The sequence below is a fragment of the Antedon bifida genome, chromosome 8, assembly GCF_963402885.1.
Source record: "Antedon bifida chromosome 8, ecAntBifi1.1, whole genome shotgun sequence".
Lineage (NCBI taxonomy): Eukaryota > Metazoa > Echinodermata > Crinoidea > Comatulida > Antedonidae > Antedon > Antedon bifida.
The window spans coordinates 3938954-3958590 of NC_136233.1; the positions used below are offsets into that span (position 1 = coordinate 3938954).

Sequence of the window (19637 nt, forward strand, 5' to 3'; positions counted from 1 at the left end):
TGCGGGTGACCATAGGAATTTCTTTTCGAAAATTTGCCAAAATTTCCAATTTTTAAAATTTGAAAATTATGCTATAATATTGCCATTTATAAACATATATTGTGCTAACATCTTCTTATAGAGCCATAGCAACTAGTAATGTCAAAAAATGGAAAAATTTTCCACCTTCTAAAATTAAATGATTATGCTATAATATTGCCATTTATGTACATATATTGTGTTTACAACATCTTATAGAGCCATCGTAACTAGTTATGTTAAAAAATAAAGGTGTCGAAACTTGAACATTTTTCGAAAATTTCCCTGCGGTGGACCATAATTTCCACTTTTTCAAATTCAAAAATTATGCTATAATATTGCCATTCATGCACATATATTTTGCTAACATCTTCTTATAGAGCCATAGTAACTAGTTATGTCAAAAAATAAAAGTGTCGAAATTTGGCAATTTTTCGAAAATTTTCCTGCGGGGGACCCATAGGAATTTTTTTTTTAAATGGCAAAAATTTCCACTTTTTAAAATTAAGTAATTATGCTATAATATTTCCATTTATGCACATATATTGTGTTAACATCATCTTATAGAGCCATCGTAACTAGTTAAATCAAAAAATAAAAGGGTCGAAATTTGGCAAAATTGTCCACTTTTTAAAATTAAATAATTATGCTATAATATTGCCATTTATGCAAATATATTGTGTTAACATCATCTTATAGAGCCATCGTAACTAGTTAAATCAAAAAATAAAATGGTCGAAATTTGGCAAAATTGTCCACTTTTTAAAATTAAATAATTATGCTATAATATTGCCATTTATGCAAATATATTGTGTTAACATTATCTTATAGAGCCATCGTAACTAGTTATGTCAAAAAATAAAAGGGTCAACATTAGCCCATTTTTCGAAAATTTCCCTGCGGGGGACTATAGGAATTTTTTCGAAAAATGGCCAAAATGTTCAATTTTTTAAATTCTATAAGTAGGCTATAATATTGCCATTTATGCACATATATTGTGTTAACATCATCCTATAGAGCCATAGTAACGAATTTTGTCAAAAAATAAAATTGTCGAAAAATGGAAAAATTTTCCGCTTTTTAAAATTAAATAATTATGCTATAATATTGCCATTTATGCACATATATTGTGTTAACATCATCTTATAGAGCCATCGTAACTAGTTATGTCAAAAAATAAAAAGGTCAAAATTTGGCCATTTTTCGAAAATTTCCCTGCGGGGGACCATAGGAATTTTGTCGAAAAATGACCAAAAATTCCACTTTTTAAAATTCAAAAATTATGCTATAATATTGCCATTTATGCACATATATTGTGTTAACATCATCTTATAGAGCCATAGTAACTAGTTTTGTCACGTCAAAAAATAAAAGTGTCGAAAAATGGCAAAATTGTCCACTTTTTAAAATTAAATAATTATGCTATAATATTGCCATTTATGCAAATATATTGTGTTAACATTATCTTATAGAGCCATCGTAACTATTTATGTCAAAGAAAAAAAAAGGGTCAAAATTTGTCCATTTTTCGAAAAATTTCCCTGCGGGGACCATAGGAATTTTTTCGAAAAATTACCAAAATTTACACCTTTTAAAATTCAATAATTAGGCTATAATATTGCCATTTATGCACATATATTGTGTTAACATAATCTTATAGAGCCATAGTAACTAGTTTTGTCACGTCAAAAAATAAAAGTGTCGAAAAATGGCAAAATTTTCCACTTTTTAAAATTAAATAATTATGCTACAATATTGCCATTTATGCAAATATATTGTGTTAACATTATCTTATAGAGCCATCGTAACTAGTTATGTCAAAAAATAAAAGGGTCGAAATTTGGCCATTTTTCGGAAATTTCCCTGTGGGGGACCATAGGAATTTTTTCGAAAAATGGCCAAATTTTCCGCTTTTTAAAATTCAATAATTATGCTATAATATTGCCATTTATGCACATGTGTTAACATCATCTTATAGAGCCATAGTAACTAGTTATGTTAAACAATTTAAGGGTCAAAATGTGGCCATATTTCGATAATTTCCCTGTGGGGGACGACAGGGATTTTTTTTCGAAAAATGTCCAAATTTTCCATATTTTAAAATTCAATAATTATGCTATAATATTGCAATTTATGCACATATATTGTGTTGACATCATCTTATTGAGCCATCGTAACTAGTTATGTCAAAAAATAAAAGGATCGAAATTTGGCCATTTTTCGAAAATGTACCTGTATAATTCTTGCTTTCTATTTGTATATCTAAAATAACAAATCTACCATGTTCATCCCGACAATGTTATCTACAATCAAATCTTGGTTATGTTTAAACAATACGGCAATCCCTGCACTTTTTTTTTACCATGATTAAAACAGATTTTAGACCCCCACTCTTTCACCCAGTAATTTTCACAGTTTACGTCACTATGCGTTTCTTGTAGAAAAATGTTCCATAGCCATGAGAAGAGTTCTATCCTTTTGTTATTGTCTTAATCCCCGTACATTTAAGAAACACATATGAATATTGGTATTATCATTGGTATTATTCATTATCTTGTATAAGGTTGATAAAGCTTCTAGATTTTAAATTGCAGAATTGACACAAAAAAAAGGTACATAATAAGCATTACAAATACCAAACTGCCAAAAAAAACATAATAAAATCAGTTATAGTCGGGATCCGACCCGATAGTCCGGAACAAATGATCATTGTAATCCGGAGAAAAAAAAACCCGGCGTGCAAATCGCACCACCTGGTTTAAGAAAAAAAACTATACAATATGCAAAATAACCAGCTCTCCCCGGCATCTCGACGCCGTAAACAAAATGCCTCGCATTCTTATCTTTTCAAATCAATTAGAGCCAAGTATAAAAAAACAAAAAAAGAGAATATACCTTTGAACCTGTCCACCAGTAAAAGGGGCTCTCTTTTTTCCAATCCAACACTACTGTAGATATAGAAGTGAGTTCAATAAAATCATTAAAAAAAATTACGTACCTCCTAATGGTAATTTCGTCTTTGGCGTTAGTTATTTCTCCTGGTAAAACAAGTTATTTCTCCTTGTAAAGCGTTCCAAAACGTTTAATTCAATGGCCTGCCTGAACACATCGACTCTTAATGTTTTATTTTCTTCAGTTAATGTCTCAACTCTTTTCTTTAAATTATTAATAGCTTTGTCATATGAATCAATCCGGTTTCATTGATATTCTATTGCCTCTCCCAAATGTTTCTCTATACATTTTTGTCCTTCCATTACGGCAGTAAGTGTGTTCCGAGCTGACTGAACTCTTATCCGCGTCATGCGTGGTGTCCGGGAATGTTCGCCATATTGCCGAATATCTTGGCCTAGGTTTTCTGTTTCATTTTCAACTATTTCTTCTGCCTTTTTGGGTGGCATTTTACTTCTATGCAATCTCGTAAATTTCCAGGAATTTTTTTGAAAAATGGCCAAAAATGTCCACTTTTTAAAATTCAATAATGCGACAATATTGCCATTTATGCACATATATTGTGTTAACATCATCTTATAGAGCCATAGTAACTATTTATGTCAAAAAATAAAAGGGTCGAAATTTGGCCATTTTTCGAAAATTTTCCTGCGGGGTACTACAGGGATTTGTTTTCGAAAAATGGCCAAAATTTCCACTTTTTAAAATTCAATAATTATGCTATAATATTGCCATTTATGCACATATATTGTGTTAACATCATCTTATAGAGCCATAGTAACTAGTTATGTCAAAAAATAAAAGGGTCGAAATTTTGCCATTTTTCGAAAATTTCCCTGAAGGGGACTACAGGGATTTTTTTCTCGAAAAATTGCCAAAATTTCCACTTTTTAAAATTCAATAATTATGCTATAATATTGCCATTTATGTACATATATTGTGTTAACATCATCTTATAGAGTCATAGTAACTAGTTATGTCAACAAATAATAGGGTCGAAAAACTACAGGAATTTTTTGTCGAAAAATTGCCAAAATGTCCACTTGTTTTAATTCAATAATTATGCAATAATACAGTACTGCCATTTATGCACATATACTGTGTTAACATCATCCTATAGAGCCATAGTAACTAGTTATGTCAAAAAATAAAAGGTTTGAAATTTGGCCATTTTCGTAAATTTCCCTGGACTACAGGAATTTTTTCGAAAAATTGCCAAAATTTCCACTTTTTAAAATTCAATAATTATGTGATAATATTGCCATTTATGCACATATATTGTGCTAACATCATCTTATAGAGCCATAGTAACTAGTTATGTCAAAAAATAAAAGGTTTGAAATTTGGCCATTTTCGTAAATTTCCCTGGACTACAGGAATTTTTTCGAAAAATTGCCAAAATTTCCACTTTTTAAAATTCAATAATTATGTGATAATATTACCATTTATGCACATATATTGTGTTAACATCATCTTATAGAGCCTAGAATAAAAGGAGGGTCCCGTAATTTCACCTATTCTACACTGTATGCTGTATGTATACAGTATACTGGGTATACCATATGACACACAATATACAGAATTCAGCACTAGCAACATATTCTTCAGATCATAATCTTTTTCTGTAGAGGGATTTTCTACTCTTTTATTTTTTGACATAAATGGTTACTATGTCTATAAGATGATAACGCAATATTATTGCATAATAATAGTATTTTGAAAAGTGCATATTTGGTCATTTTTCGAAAAAGATAATAACCCAATAATATGCGCATACTGTATATAGTAATTTATTTAATGATAGTATTTATGTGGCATTACAAAGTTTGATGGACCTAAAATTATGATTTTGGTAGCCAGGTTGTTTTCGTACCAAACCGGAGGCGAAAAACGTGAATATATATATTTTGACTAGAAATGTATCTAAAACTGTGGGATCACACTCTACAATGGCAACCAATTATATGTGGAAACATGGCATAACATAAATAATAATAAAACATTTTTTTTTAAATAAAAAAGTAGTGCATACATTGAAATTTAATTACTATGAAGAAGTAATACGATACAATGACAATGGGTAATAATTATTAACTATTTGATTAGATTCTGATCAGCTAATATGTACAAATATTTACAAATAATAATAATAATAATATTTATTCGGTCATCAATGTAAAAATAACCAGGAATGATTATTATGGCAAAACCCCTTCTTTTCTTTACTCTCTATAAACATTTCCGATATCCTGTATTGCACAGATGTCAACCAAACGTTTCAATTTTCCTACTATTCAAGATGTATTGTCTCCCAAGAACATGAAAAATGAAGATTAATTAAATCGGACTTTGAATATTTTATAGTTTTAATCAAGTTAATCACTTGAATAGAAAAAAACCCGAAAAAATCATGTTTTCACTTATAAAATGACAAAATAAATGGTAAAATTCAACCAAAAATCCATCGACTGGTAGCCAATTTCAAGACCATTTTTTGCTTTAAATTACATTCTTTTCAGGTAAATACATTTTTTTTCGATCCAATTTTTTTGTCAAAGTGGATAACTATTATGTTACATTAAAATGGAATATTAAAAAAAAAAATTTTAAGAATTATTTTTTCAGGGGACAATACATCTTTAACCTGTCATACTTCAATCTACCTAACAAATTAAACACAATTATTTTCATGACCTTTTCCATAGAATACATGATCATACAATGCAACAGCTAATTTTTTTGGGTACAGTATTACATTTTGAATGCAAAGAGATTACATAAAACTTTCTAAATTATTTGTAAATTAATGGTATTAAAATATTGAATATAAACCAATTTTATGGCTCATTGAGAAGGGAAGCCAAACACTACTACAAAGGTCACACTAATAATTTTGCTTTGCCTAATACTACAATTAATAAAATAAGAATGTTAAAATATTATATATTCATAAATGTACTATGATTATGCATTATTAATGTATTAAAATAAGCCCTGTAACTGATATAAATTAACGCTAGTTGTATAGATCACATACTACACTGTACAGGTGTTATTTGCCAACACTAGATAGACTATCACTATGCTGTATGTGGTGGTACTATCTAATTCAATTCAAACATACAGTATATTGTCTATTCTATAATATTAGTTCAAAGCAAATGTTCAGAAACTTATTAACCAACCCTAATGTTCAATAGCTAGGCCTACTACTAGAAAATTATATATTATGTTACATTTTTTTACACCATTTTAAATTAATTTTTGATATAAGGAATAACTGATATTGAAAGCTGATTTACTAACCATTGCTTAACATACTACGCGGTGATGTATACAATATAAAAACTTGCACTAATTAAGTATGACACCCACAAATATAGATAGTGTAAATTGTTAATGTGTAATAAAATCTATAAATCTGTTTCAGATGGCTTAGGCGCATCGAGTGGTTTAGCAGCATCACGATTCCAAGTTCGAAGGTCAATAAGTGACTTGTTTAATTTGCGGATCCATTTTTCACGTTCCTCTTTACTATCAGCTGATAACCAGAATCTAAAAGGGAAACAGAAATACATCAGAGAGGATAATCATAGTACTGTACGTTATAATAAGTATCAATTATAATTTTTACACAAAGCAAATGGTAATGCATTCGTGGTAACAACAATTGCTAGGCCACATACCCACAGGGCAGTATATGAAGTGAGTAAGTGGTTAAGACAGTGGAACCGTAGTCATAACATCAGCAAGGGTTCGAGGCTTACTCGCTTTATGGTAAAATGAGTCTTCTCGGATAAGGACTATAAACCGTAGGTCCAGTGTACACATCTGGCTCATGTGCACTTTAAAGAACCAAGTACATCTTTCGAGACAAGTAGGGGTTACCCCGGTGTACTAGTACACACACAGCCACAGATCATAACTGGTCACGCAGTATAAATACATATTGAATAAACAGGCTTACTGACCTAACATGTATTCACTTACTTAGTAATGACAGTGGAGCCTTGTTGACTTTCCACTAGAGATGACTTATCCGCGTTAGTTGCTCGTCTCTTGGTCATGAGCTCAAATGTGTTTGGTCTAGCGCACACTAAACGTGTCAACAAGCTCACCTCTCGTGTCACACATTTCTTCAAATCAATCACATTGATAGGCTCCTAAAAAATTATAGAATAAGGTAATTCAAAAGTGAATTGAAACAATAAATAAATGAAATATTCTGCAAATCTGGAAAATTGACTTGACGGCAACAAGAAACGCTAACTAGGCCTACTACCCACCTTGCGTTTTTCATCGTCTGGATACTTCCAGTAGGCGATCTTGCTGCCAGCCAACACCAACCAACGTCTATGCCATGATCCAAATCCACTGATGTCATCAAACATCGTAATGAATCCACGTTGTATGACGCGAGACTCAGAGTGGCAACTCATTCGCAGGTGGATGTTACCTTCAATGGGCGCACCAAATGGTACCTGTACAATAAGAGTGAGGGAGTGTATACAATAATTAATTTAATTACAGTGATCAACAAATTTACACCCTAATTATACATCAATTAAACCCCTAAAAAAAAAAAATGTATGCTGCAGTCACTTATTTTCGTAAATACTTTGGTGCGGATTTAGGCGGGAAATGCTTTATTTACCTCCCCCCCATCCCAACTAAAATTGAACAGCTTGTTGTTTTTACTCTTTTTAAATTAAAATAAGTTGTAAAAAACATGGTCACATGAATAAGATTGTTGTGTGATAAACCACACGTGTGGGGTCCGTTTTAGATCGAGAGAGATGATACTGAAAACCTGTAAATGATGAAAAGGCAGTCAATGATTGACTGAAATTGCTGTTTTTGTGTGGAAGATTGTAATTATCATTTATAAAAATAAACAATCCTTAAATATTTCTTGAAAATTTTGCTCAGTATGATATTAAAATTACTTCATGTATATTAGTTTATATTTTAGGATCCCCCACCCCTTCACCAATACGGGATCCCCATTAGTACGTGTTGTATAAAAAGCATAAACACATGAGTTAAAATAACGATTGTGAGGCATTTGATAAATAGGCAAACTGCCTTAAAATGGCTTGACATGTTTCGTCATCAGAACAGAAAACAACGCCTAGAGTCCTTATATACCAATAAGACAGGTTGTATGTAAATGAGAAAGTAATTAGCATCATAAAACAACAAGGAACGTATAAACACATGGTAATGACTGATCAAGCAACAAACCTAGGCCTGCCGTTATACAATAGGGCCCACCTGCGGGGTGTGTACCCTGAAGAGAGATTGGCCATAGTGTAAAAATATACATTGCCTCTCGTTGGTTGCATAGGAAAGTGTCTCCTTAATAATAAATAGGGATGTCCAAAATAAAACAACAGAAAATCCAATAGTACCTTTGACAGCATGAAGCGTTCTGTGTTAATGCTGTTGAGACTCAAGCGGATAGAACCAGCCAGAATAAAGTTGCTTGTTCTTACTGCACCGGGACCACCAGGACTTGTTAGGTGTTGAGCTCTTCCACCCTGCTATAAATAAACATATTATGAAATGATGAGGCCATTCAATTTTGTGACATTTAGTTTGTAAAGTTTGCAGTATAACCTGTACGTTGTGAATACCTTTACGCTTCAGTTGTATTAAGCTGTCTACACTATCATTATCAAAAAAAATTGAGATGTGCCCAAATATGGTAGTGATATGCCCAAATATGGTAGTGTTATGCCCAAATAAGGCAGTGATATGACTTCATCATGTCCATATATGGGCACATCACATTAGGTTTTATAGTGTAAACAGAGCTTTACATCCTCCTTCTGGAGTAACGTGTCTTTCACACCTGCTCTGGTCAATAAAATCAAACCTCAATGTTTCGTTTTCACAATGGTCCACACAGCTATGCGGAAATCTTTTTACTTGATAAGCACACAGGCGCATGATGCTTCATTAAAATGAAGTCTCTAATGCTGTATGCATAATATGACTCGAATATGAACTGGAGCCGGAGCCAGGCCTTAATGCAAGGCAGTGAAGTTAAGGAGAATTCATGCAACAACAAAATACAGTACTACATACTAAACTGGTCTTATGTGCCCACGTGAGACTAAAAAAGTTATTAATCAAATGATTTTGTTTGAAATTTAAATATTTTGTACTTTTTTTAGATAAATTCTCCTCTTCATTTCAACATCTATTTTAGGTAGTGAAATATTCAATTTTATAATTAATACAGTAATTCCAATTATTTTTCACATATCACATTAAAAATCTAAAATAAACAATTGGCTAAAAAAAAACCACATCTTTTTTATTGTGAGAATGTGTTTATTTGTTATCGTACGTTTATTTGTTTTTTGTTCTGAGAACTGTCTTATTATGCATTCATTACTTACCCTAACTGACTTTAATTTCTTTGGGGTAATGTTGGAGAAGAATCCTTTAGACTTCTCAGGCACATCATGTTTAATTCGCTTTAGATTCAGTTGGTACACTTCGACCTCCAACATGAAATTACCATCCAGATCATTACTAAAAACAAAAAAATATACTATTTTAATAATATTAATTTTACATACGGTACGGGACCAAAAGACGTACATAAAACATGGGATTCGTTGACCTTAAATTGACTGACGTGTTTGCCTACTTACTTACTATATTTAGGCTACATAGGCCTAGCTGTGAGGACTAACTCGTCCCGTCCCCTCCAGCCTAACACAGCAGGCCTACCCACCAAAGCAACAACTAAATTTCTGTAAGTCTTGTTTCATTTCTTTCCTACACACCTACAAATCTTTGACCCACTCCACCTACAATTTTCTACATCTTTATAATACAACTATTTATTACAAATAATAATTATTTTAAATAATACTACAGCATATTGGTGTTACTAACTGGAAAATGATATTTGCTCTTATAATCACCCTTACCAACATTACATTTATTATTATTATTTTGATATGATGGAATAAATTAATACTTTAAATTGAAAAATCTTATAATTTTCATTATTATTTTTGTTAATTTTTTTATTTAGCTCTGAAATGTGAATGAATTTAGTTTATATACTTACAAGGCCATCATGTTAGAGAAGGGCAAACAATCCCCAGACAAGCCTTTACGTGACGACAGAAGCTGACTGGCTATCACCTTAGCTCCATGCTTCACAAGTACAAAGAAAAAGTGATGAGGACGGTCTACTAAAAAAAAAACCAGAAATGAAAATACATTAAAATTCAAAACATGTACAATAAATCAGGGTCCAGTACATTTTTTTTAAAAACCTAAGTTGGGGACTCCTTATGTGAAAGTTAGCCGACCTACTACCTAACATAACTTAACGCTCTAAATAATCTTTCTCACTATGAGTAAAAAGCATTCGACTACAGACGGAAAGCATTTGCATTAGCGAATTGTAGTTAGGTCACTGGAAATTTTAAAATTCCTTTAACCTACTAAGCGCTGCAGATGTGTCTAGCCATACATCATATAAATTTAATTTTAGATAAATAAATTTAGATGTTTACATTCTGTGGGAGCAATAGAAAGCCAACAACAAGCCATTAACAAATTATTTTTTATCTAAACAATTATAAATGAATGATATTTATTTAAAGTTTATTAAAAAATATTACAGTCACAGTTAAAATGTATAACATGTCAATGAAGAAATCATGAACAAACATAACACAAATTATAAAAAGAATTTGATAAATAAATAAACAGTACCTTGGCCAGAGGTTACAGCTAAGATATACTCAGTCTTGAGAGGAAGACGGATGTCACGGACTGTAATTGAACCTTGACATGGTGTCAATCCTTCCTCTTCACTTGAAGACTTGTGTGCACGTGATCCTTGATTCTTTAGCCGTTGTATCTCAGACAAACAAGCAAGGCGTCTCTGAGCTAAAGATTAACAATTTAGTTTATCATATTATTACTAATCAGCTCAGTAACCTTGTGTTCAGCCAATTTTTTTAATCAACTCCTTTAGTGGTTGGACACCCAGTTGTAAGAACCCTGTCAGACCGAAGAGGAGATAAGCACCACTGGGAGATATGGCAATGCCTGTATTACTATTGTATCTCATCTGCTACGCCCCTACGATCATCTACGTCATGGGACAACTAGAAATAGATAACAGTTATTGATAAAAATGTGATGACAATGGCGACATTTTGACAGTCACCTCAAAGTACTTACTGGCAATAAGAAGAAGCCTTTCTGCTTCAACTTCTTCCATAGTGCCTTTGTAGTCTGGTTTAGCGTTTATCAGATTTAATGCTTGACTAGTCTGGTGAATAATGCTATGCTGGGTGGATACCTCTTCATTCAATGCCTAGAACAGTACAAAAGTACAACAAAACAAACCAGTCAGAAAAACAGATAACAAGAAAGAGAATTACAGTAGTTGGAGACAAAATAAACATTTATAGTTCTATCTACCTTTAAGACCTGTCTACACTATCAAACTTTATGTGACAAAAAATGTGATGTGCCCATATATGGACATGATGTCATATTACTACCATATTTGGGCATATCACTACCATATTTGGGCATATCGCCACCATATTTGGGCACATCACACTTTTTTGTCACAGTTTGATAGTGTAGAGCGCTTTCTATTTTATGCTACAAGTGCTAAATCCACAATCCACATACTTTAACCCTTTCTCTGGCACTAAGTTGTTTGACAACTGGTGTAGTCGGTTCTGGTTCCTCCTCCTCTTCTTCTTGTATGGCTTCTGGTGATTTCATCACCACAGTTCGAGAAGATGGTGGCAATGTAAGTGCCTTCTTGCGTTGATTACGGTAGGTACTCACGCTGTATGTGAGTGGTTTAGCTTGTCTCGGTGGTGGGGTAGGTTCATGGCTAACTTCCTCATCATCATCTTCCTCACTTTGTGACTGAAATAAATTGATGAAATAATTATAAAAACGATGCGCAATAAGCCCACGGTATTTTGCATTTGCTTTCTAAAGTATTTTAACTTTGCTATCAAACTTGAGTTTTAAGATTTTAAAGTCAATTAATCAAAATTAAATTATTAGAAAAAATGCATGTACAGTAATAATAATAATAGTTCATTTTTATATATTAACAAACCATTTATATTAGTGCAAGTCAATAAATTCATTCAGGGAATCTAAAAATATGGTCTAACCACCACAACCACTTCATTCCCACTAGGACGCAAGGGCAACAAAACTAATTTAGCTAATCATGTCGCGATAGATGATTCATCAGTCATGATTGGTCAAATTACTATGTTGCACATACATAGTTGTGTTCTAGTGGAAACCTGGCTTTTTTTGCAATACTCCTGCCTTAACCTATAGTCTGCTCAACTCAAAATGAAGCACAATCAATACATACATACCTGCATTTCTTCCTGAATAATTTGTTGTTCTGTTTGCACCTCCTGCAATGTATTCCTTGCTTCCTCCTCCTCTTCCATGGCTTGTTCCTCTTGATCTAGGATGTCATCAATATCTCCAAGTACATCACTCACATTTAGATCATCATCATCCACTTCACTCCCATCCTCTTCTTCCTCACCATCTTCATCAACATCATCTGTAGTTTTACTCTCCTCAATTTCTTCTGAAAACAACAAAAAAATCATTAAAGCAATTTCTCACTTGTTCATGAGCGGCAGAGCCTGTATTCATACAGGAATCGTTGCTCAAGTACAGCATTTCATTTCATTTATTTCGTCTCACATATAACAAAAAATAACAAACAAAAGAGAGAGACAGGATTCCCAAAAGCGAACTAAATCAAAATATTAAGCGAGTCTCCAAAAAGCATGCACTACAGCCAACTCTCTGAAACCTCTCCCAAAACCAATTTCCTTGAGCTTCAAAAAGTCCTCTTTTTTTTAGTTCCATTAAAACACACATTCTGAATACCAGAATTTTGAAAAACCAGACATATTAGGCAAGAAAATGTCTGGTATTGGGACCAAGAATGTGAAATATAATAATATATATAATTATTATTATAATTATACCAACAAAGGTGTACCTTCAATAACTTCCTCTGCTGACATGTTATTCTCATCAATTTCTTCCTCCGATACCGTTTCATCTTCCTCTTCTATTTCAATCTGGTTTTTCTCCTCAATAGTTGGCGTTGTTGGCTCAGTACCTTGTTCAGATTCACTCTCCTGCGAGACAAAACGAAAAACAAAGTTTCGAGTTTGAAAACTTATCAAGAAAAATTAACAAAAAGGATAGACAATACAAATATAACCTGAAATAAATCTCACCTGTGAATTAGCACTCATTGATCTAGATTTATTACATGAATCTGCCCAACGTTGGCGAATAATCTCTAGCTCTTTCTTCCTTTCGGCCTGTGATTAAAAAATGTGTACGTTAATAACTTAGTTTTTTGTTTTCAAATTTGTAGAAAGAAATTTGTCATAAAATGTTTTTAAATGTTGTAAGGTGTGTCGACAACACAACTCAAAGAAGCTAGTTGTGCTAGTGCACTCATGTCAACATGGAATTGATTTAACTGGTCGTGTTCCTGTTTACCCATACTGCACGCGTTTTCAGTCGTGCTTAGTTCCTTTCAGTTCTGGAAATCAGAACATATACAACTCAACTGCACAAAGATGAACATTATATTTAGTTTTGGTCAGTTTTTGAGAAGAGAATTGAGAAGATATGCTTTCAGTTCGTTTGTTGATATAAAATTTAAAAAAAAAGCTTTCTAAAGTATAGAATAAATGAGATACAATGCATATATAATGTACCTGTATTTTAGTATTAATCTCGTTTTTCTGCCAACTATTCTGATGTTCTAGCAGACGTGTACGTATGGACATGGCCATTTCGCCGACGTGATCACTCACATTCTCTGGTGATTTTAAACCCTTTTCTTTTGCCGATATTTGAGCAACCATACGTTGGATCTTAGAAGGACCTTGCTTCAAAGGCGTCTTAGAAGGACTTTTAGGTGCTGCAGGAGCTTGTCTTTTAATGGCTTCTTTCTTAGGAACAGGCAAAGTTGCTGTTCTTTCTCTCGAAACCTCAAAGGTACATTTATTGATGGCATTGTATTGGTTGTTTGTGGAATGAGACGCTTCTTTAGCTGCGATCTTCTTGGGTTTTTCAACCTCTTCGCATATCTGGCGCTCTGGTTGTGGAACCTGTCGCAATGTAGCTATTTGAAGACCAGTTCTTGGGGCAGGGTTCGGGGTTCCAGTGACTGCAAACGCAACTGCTCTCTTTTTAGGGGAGGCTTTAGCTGGACTTTTCTTATAGGAAGCCTTTGCTGGTGACTTATTTTTGCAAGGAGAACCTCCTTGAATGTTCCTCTTTTTTGGCGAAGGTGCCGATACATCTTTCCTAGGAGATGAGGTTGCTTTTTCTGACATAGTCCTCTTCTTTGGGGATGGAGAAGGAGATTTCTTCATAGGTGTGTTACTTCTTGGAGCTGGTTTCGGTTGATCATCAGTTTTTGGTTCTGTGAAAAATTTTCGTGTTGGCTTTTTTGTCTGTAAAAAAACACCAAATTAAAATATGAATTAAATTTTTAAATATAAATTAAAATACGATTTTCTATTTTGTGAAGTATTATTCATTTGAAGGAATAGTGAATTAAAAATATTGAAATGGTTCTTACTACCGTTTCTTCTGCCCTGTGTTTCGGATGATCTGTATCATCAACCCAATTATTAATATCGGCAGCTAACGCTGCAAAGCGGGCTTTACGGGTCACAGGTTGAGGGGGCAACGCATCCAAATTTATTTCTGGTGTTCTGCAACTCTTATGAGGTGATGGAACATCAGTACCATCTGCATTTTCTGTAATGAAAAAGGTGCAAAAACAAAGTTACTATACAAAGAAAAATCTTTAATAATAGGTTGCCAATTTATCTCTATATTTGGTCCCAATAAATAACAAAAATAAATAAGTTGAATCAGAAATTAAAAACAACTCAAGTAAATAACAGGTTAACTTGAATCAATCATCACTGCATATTTGTTGTAATAGTTTTCTATAAAAATGTGTATATAATTATTTCATATTCATAATGCCAGTGATTTATTTCATTTATGCAACTTTATTTTTTTCTAATTTTAGAAACGATATACAGTACTGTACGTTCTAGAATTATATATAAAGATATTTCAAAAAGAAGGAAAGACAATTATTACTTACCTGAATCCCACACGTCTCTCGCGTGGGCTAAATGCTGCAAACGAGAACGAACTGAACGAATTGCTGGTGTGTCTGGTTTTATATCCTGGCTTGTTACTTTCTTTGTTGGTGACCCTATTAGTATTAAAATCATATTTTTTTGATAATTTAATTAATTTGGATAAAAATTAATTGAAATAAAGGTCTGTATTTTAAGTACAAGTATTAAAACAAAAGATTCTTTTAAGAATAAAGTATTACACATCACATAAAATAGACCGAGTGTTCTGAAGTACTCACGAGATTTGGTATTATTAGGTAAGCGTTGCATGTTTTCTGCAAGTGGTGCTTTTCGTTTCACAGGTGACACCGAATTCTCATTCATTTTCTTTGCAAGAATCTCCTTCCTTGCTCTTGTACGTTCTAACAGTTTCTGTAACATAATACAGTAAATAAATACTACTAGGCTTTTTTTTTCTTTTTTAAAAATTCCATGCCTGTCTTTTTATTTTGGCTCAAAATGTGAGGTAGCAGAGGTAGACTGCACAGATAGACAGAAAGTTACACGACACATACGGATGATGAAGTCTACACAAACTGTCACATGCAGCCTATTTTTCGATAGCAAACAGTCGACTGGCTTAAAAAAAACAAACAAGAACACAACGAATGACGGTACAATCTTCTCCAGGAAATTCTGTTTGCAATGTGGTATTCAACTGGAATTGATTCAGAATGTGTTTAACGTAACTACTTTTTTGTGATTATGCAAATATGGCAACACCATCTTAATCTTGTACACTCAAACTGGAGAATCATCAACTTACTATCTATCTAGGCCTACTGTATACCACACACCACTAATAAAACCAGTCGAAATAATCGATGTTAAAAACTTTATACATAAGTTTAGAAAAATGTGCATTCAACGAGCGATTTTCAATTGACCAATCAATTCTTTCTGTTCGGATATAACAGAATCCAATTCACTTTTCGTTAATAAAATTCTTAATTTAAAAATGTATAGCCTATAGACTAGACCTAGTAGGGCTAGGCTAGTCTCTAGAGGCCTACTCTTGTTTATATTCCTAGGCCTGGTCTAAATGGATTACGGTCAAAGCGGCCGCTAGTTTAATAACGGTAATTTGTATGGAACGCTGTGTGCGCTTTGATTGTCGTTGTTTTGTAATCTTTGATTGTCATTGTTTCGACAGGTTTTCTTTTTCTCGGACGTAAATAACAATCTACATTATTATGTAATTTATTCTCTTTATTTACAGATTGAATGTGATACGTTCTTTTAAACGAAATGGCGAATCGATGATTACTTTAACTGTTCTAAATGATAATTGATATATGTTTAAAAAATAAAATACACTGTTGTGTTTGTATTGTATATTAATATAATATATAATAAGCCAATTATTAAGTATAATGTATATATTTTTTCAATAAAGTGTATCAAAATATATAAATTTGTTATTGTATATTAAATAATTAGTAAAGTAACTACTGTAGTACGTGTTCGCAATCATAATTTAATTACAATAACATGATGACATAAATTTATTTATTTAATATTCGATAGTACAGTGTAAACGAAATATAAAGATTCGGCAATACCGTACGTAAATTATTATTGCAATACTGTATAAAGATTCGATCGTATGTAAATGAGATAAAGATTCGGCAATACCGTACTTAAAGTATTATTGTCAATACTGTATAAAGATTCGATCGTATGTAAATGAGATATAAATATTCGGCAATACCGTACGTAAATTATTAATGCAATACTGTATAAAGATTCGATCGTATGTAAATGAGATATAAATATTCGGCAATACCGTACTTAAATTATTATAATACTGTATGAAGATTCCGTATGTAAATGAGATATAAATATTCGGCAATACCGTATGTAAATTATTATTATATTATTGCAATACTGTATAAAGATTCGATAGTATGTAAATGAGATATAAATAATCGGCAATACCGTACTTAAATTATTATTGCAATACTGTATGAAGATTCGATAGTATGACGTAAATGAGATATAAATATTCGGCAATACCGTATGTAAATTATTATTATATTAATGCAATACTGTATAAAGATTCGATAGTATGTAAATGAGATATAATTATTCGACAATATCGTACGTAAATAATGCAATACTGTATAAATTTCGATAGTATGTAAATGAGATATAAATATTCGGCAATACCGTACGTAAATAATGCAATACTGTATAAAGATTCGATAGTATGTAAATGAGATATAATTATTCGACAATATCGTACGTAAATAATGCAATACTGTATAAACATTCGATAGTATGTAAATGAGATATAAATATTCGGAAATACCGTATGTAAATAATGCAATACTGTATAAATATTCGATAGTATGTAAATGAGATATAAATATTCGGCAATACCGTACGTAAATAATGCAATACTGTATAAATATTCGATAGTATGTAAATGAGATATAAATATTCGGCAATACCGTACGTAAATAATGCAATACTGTATAAATATTCGATAGTATGTAAATGAGATATAAATATTCAGCAATGCCGTACGTAAATAATGCAATACTGTATAAATATTCGATAGTATGTAAATGAGATATAAATATTCGGCAATACCGTACGTAAATAATGCAATACTGTATAAATATTCGATAGTATGTAAATGAGATAAATATTCGGCAATACCGTACGTAAATAATGCAATACTGTATAAATATTCGATAGTACAGTATGTAAATGAGATATAAATATTCGGCAATACCGTACGTAAATAATGCAATACTGTATAAATATTCAATAGGAGAGTGCTCAAGAAACGTCGGGTCAGTTCAACGTTATTTTTTCCCTTCACTGCCAATGTATTTTTTTATAATAAATAATACGTAAATGAGACATAAAGGTTCAATAGTACTGTAGATTATGATGCAAACGTAAATTATAAAATGATTCGATAGTATATGTAAATATATTTAGGCTACAGTAGGCCTAGTTAGTTAATATTAAAATACAAATAAAATATAGGCCTTGATTTATCGGCAGGCAAACTTAATTATTATAGAAATATAAAGATTCGATAGTACATGATTTAGCTTATTTATTGGTTTGACCATACATACAGCTGTAACTCAACTCGCCATAGGCCATGGTGTTGACAACGACAATCAAACAAAGATTAAAGCGCACATGACATGGCGTTCCATACAAATGATGATATTAAACTGGCGGCCGCTTTGACCATACTCCGTCTAAATAAATCTCCTTAACCTAGGCCTTAGCTACCAGCATATCTAGGCCTAGCTAGGCTCTAGTAGGCCTAACCTCCCCTACCTTTAGCTAGGCTAAGCTAGCCTACTAGCTAGCTAGGGCGAGGCCCCTAGTTAGGTCTAACTAGGCCGGCATATGACCGTTTCGGCCACAGACAATTTCGGCCACAACAAATTTCTATGGCGCGCCATTCACGCATATATTAGACCGTGCTATTGTTTTTGCTATTAGTTATCGAACCAGTGTTCCATTTACATCTTACAACATATTAATTCTTAATAATTATATACTTTCTTCAATTGTTTCTTCCGATAAAATAAATCGTATTCTTAAAGCACTTTATTCTTCCGTTTCTTATTCCTTCAAAGTTATATTTATTGTACCTCGACACATTCAAATTAGTATATATCCCTACGTACTTCAATTCGTTTTATATTTATAGAAAAATGTAGGTCTACATGGCGTTAATAATTCGACTTTACCGAAAACATTTAATTATCACTTTAGTAAATCTTTGTTTCTTATATTATAAATCTATTGTACCCTGGCGCATAAAATTAGTATCACTTAGGCCTAATTCAATTCATTTCTTTTATTTGTAAAAACTATACATTTTAATTTTCACCGTATTGTATTTTTTGTACTCTGAAATATTCGTTTCTTATCTCATCATGCCACCTTAGCTACAAAATACGTGTTCGTATTTTATTTTCATTATTAATTAATTAATTAAGTTTGTCGGTGTCCGTGTTTTCCTGTGTAAAAACAAAAAACAAAAGTAAAACACAATGAAATCGATAATCCTGTATTACATTGTCGTGTCTCATTGTTCCCCTATCAATGGCACTATGGGCGTTCCATAGATATTGTAGTATTATTGTCTGTGGCCGAAATTGTCTGTGGCCGAAGTTGGCCTAATCCACTAGGCCTAGGGCCTAGGCCTATCTAAAAATAACTGAAAAGGAAGTGGGTTTTCAAAGACAAATAATTGATAGAAATGTAAATATAATCACCGACTAACCTCAGTAAAATCGTCCATGATAAATCAAAATTACAAAATAAACGTCTATATAAGCTAAAAATGACTGGATAATTGAAAAAAGCAGAATAAAACACGAACGGTTACTAACGACATTCACTGAACTGTGTTACACACCGCGGCCGCGCTGTTTTGAATTTTTAAAATTTTCC

At 32.4% G+C, this 19637-nt stretch overlaps 1 protein-coding gene across 3 annotated transcripts; it reads right to left on the reverse strand.

Annotated features, from left to right (window-relative positions):
* Positions 1-4989: 4989 nt before the first annotated feature.
* On the reverse strand, positions 4990-19615 carry LOC144850811 (uncharacterized). Of its 3 annotated transcripts, none has more exons than XM_078708265.1 (17): positions 19468-19615; positions 15443-15575; positions 15164-15277; positions 14624-14805; positions 13752-14495; positions 13260-13346; positions 13016-13157; positions 12369-12592; positions 11650-11895; positions 11188-11323; positions 10714-10890; positions 10058-10181; positions 9375-9510; positions 8379-8510; positions 7254-7448; positions 6958-7130; positions 4990-6522 (listed from the first exon to the last, which is right to left on the reverse strand). In XM_078708265.1, exons 1-17 carry the CDS (start codon positions 19483-19485, stop codon positions 6381-6383), a joined length of 3105 nt encoding a protein of 1034 aa, XP_078564391.1. In that variant the 5' UTR covers positions 19486-19615; the 3' UTR covers positions 4990-6380. The 3 variants fall into 3 exon arrangements, with proteins under 3 accessions (XP_078564391.1, XP_078564392.1, XP_078564390.1); XM_078708266.1 differs by having other exon boundaries at positions 8379-8507; positions 10058-10184; XM_078708264.1 differs by having other exon boundaries at positions 10058-10184.
* Positions 19616-19637: the final 22 nt, after the last annotated feature.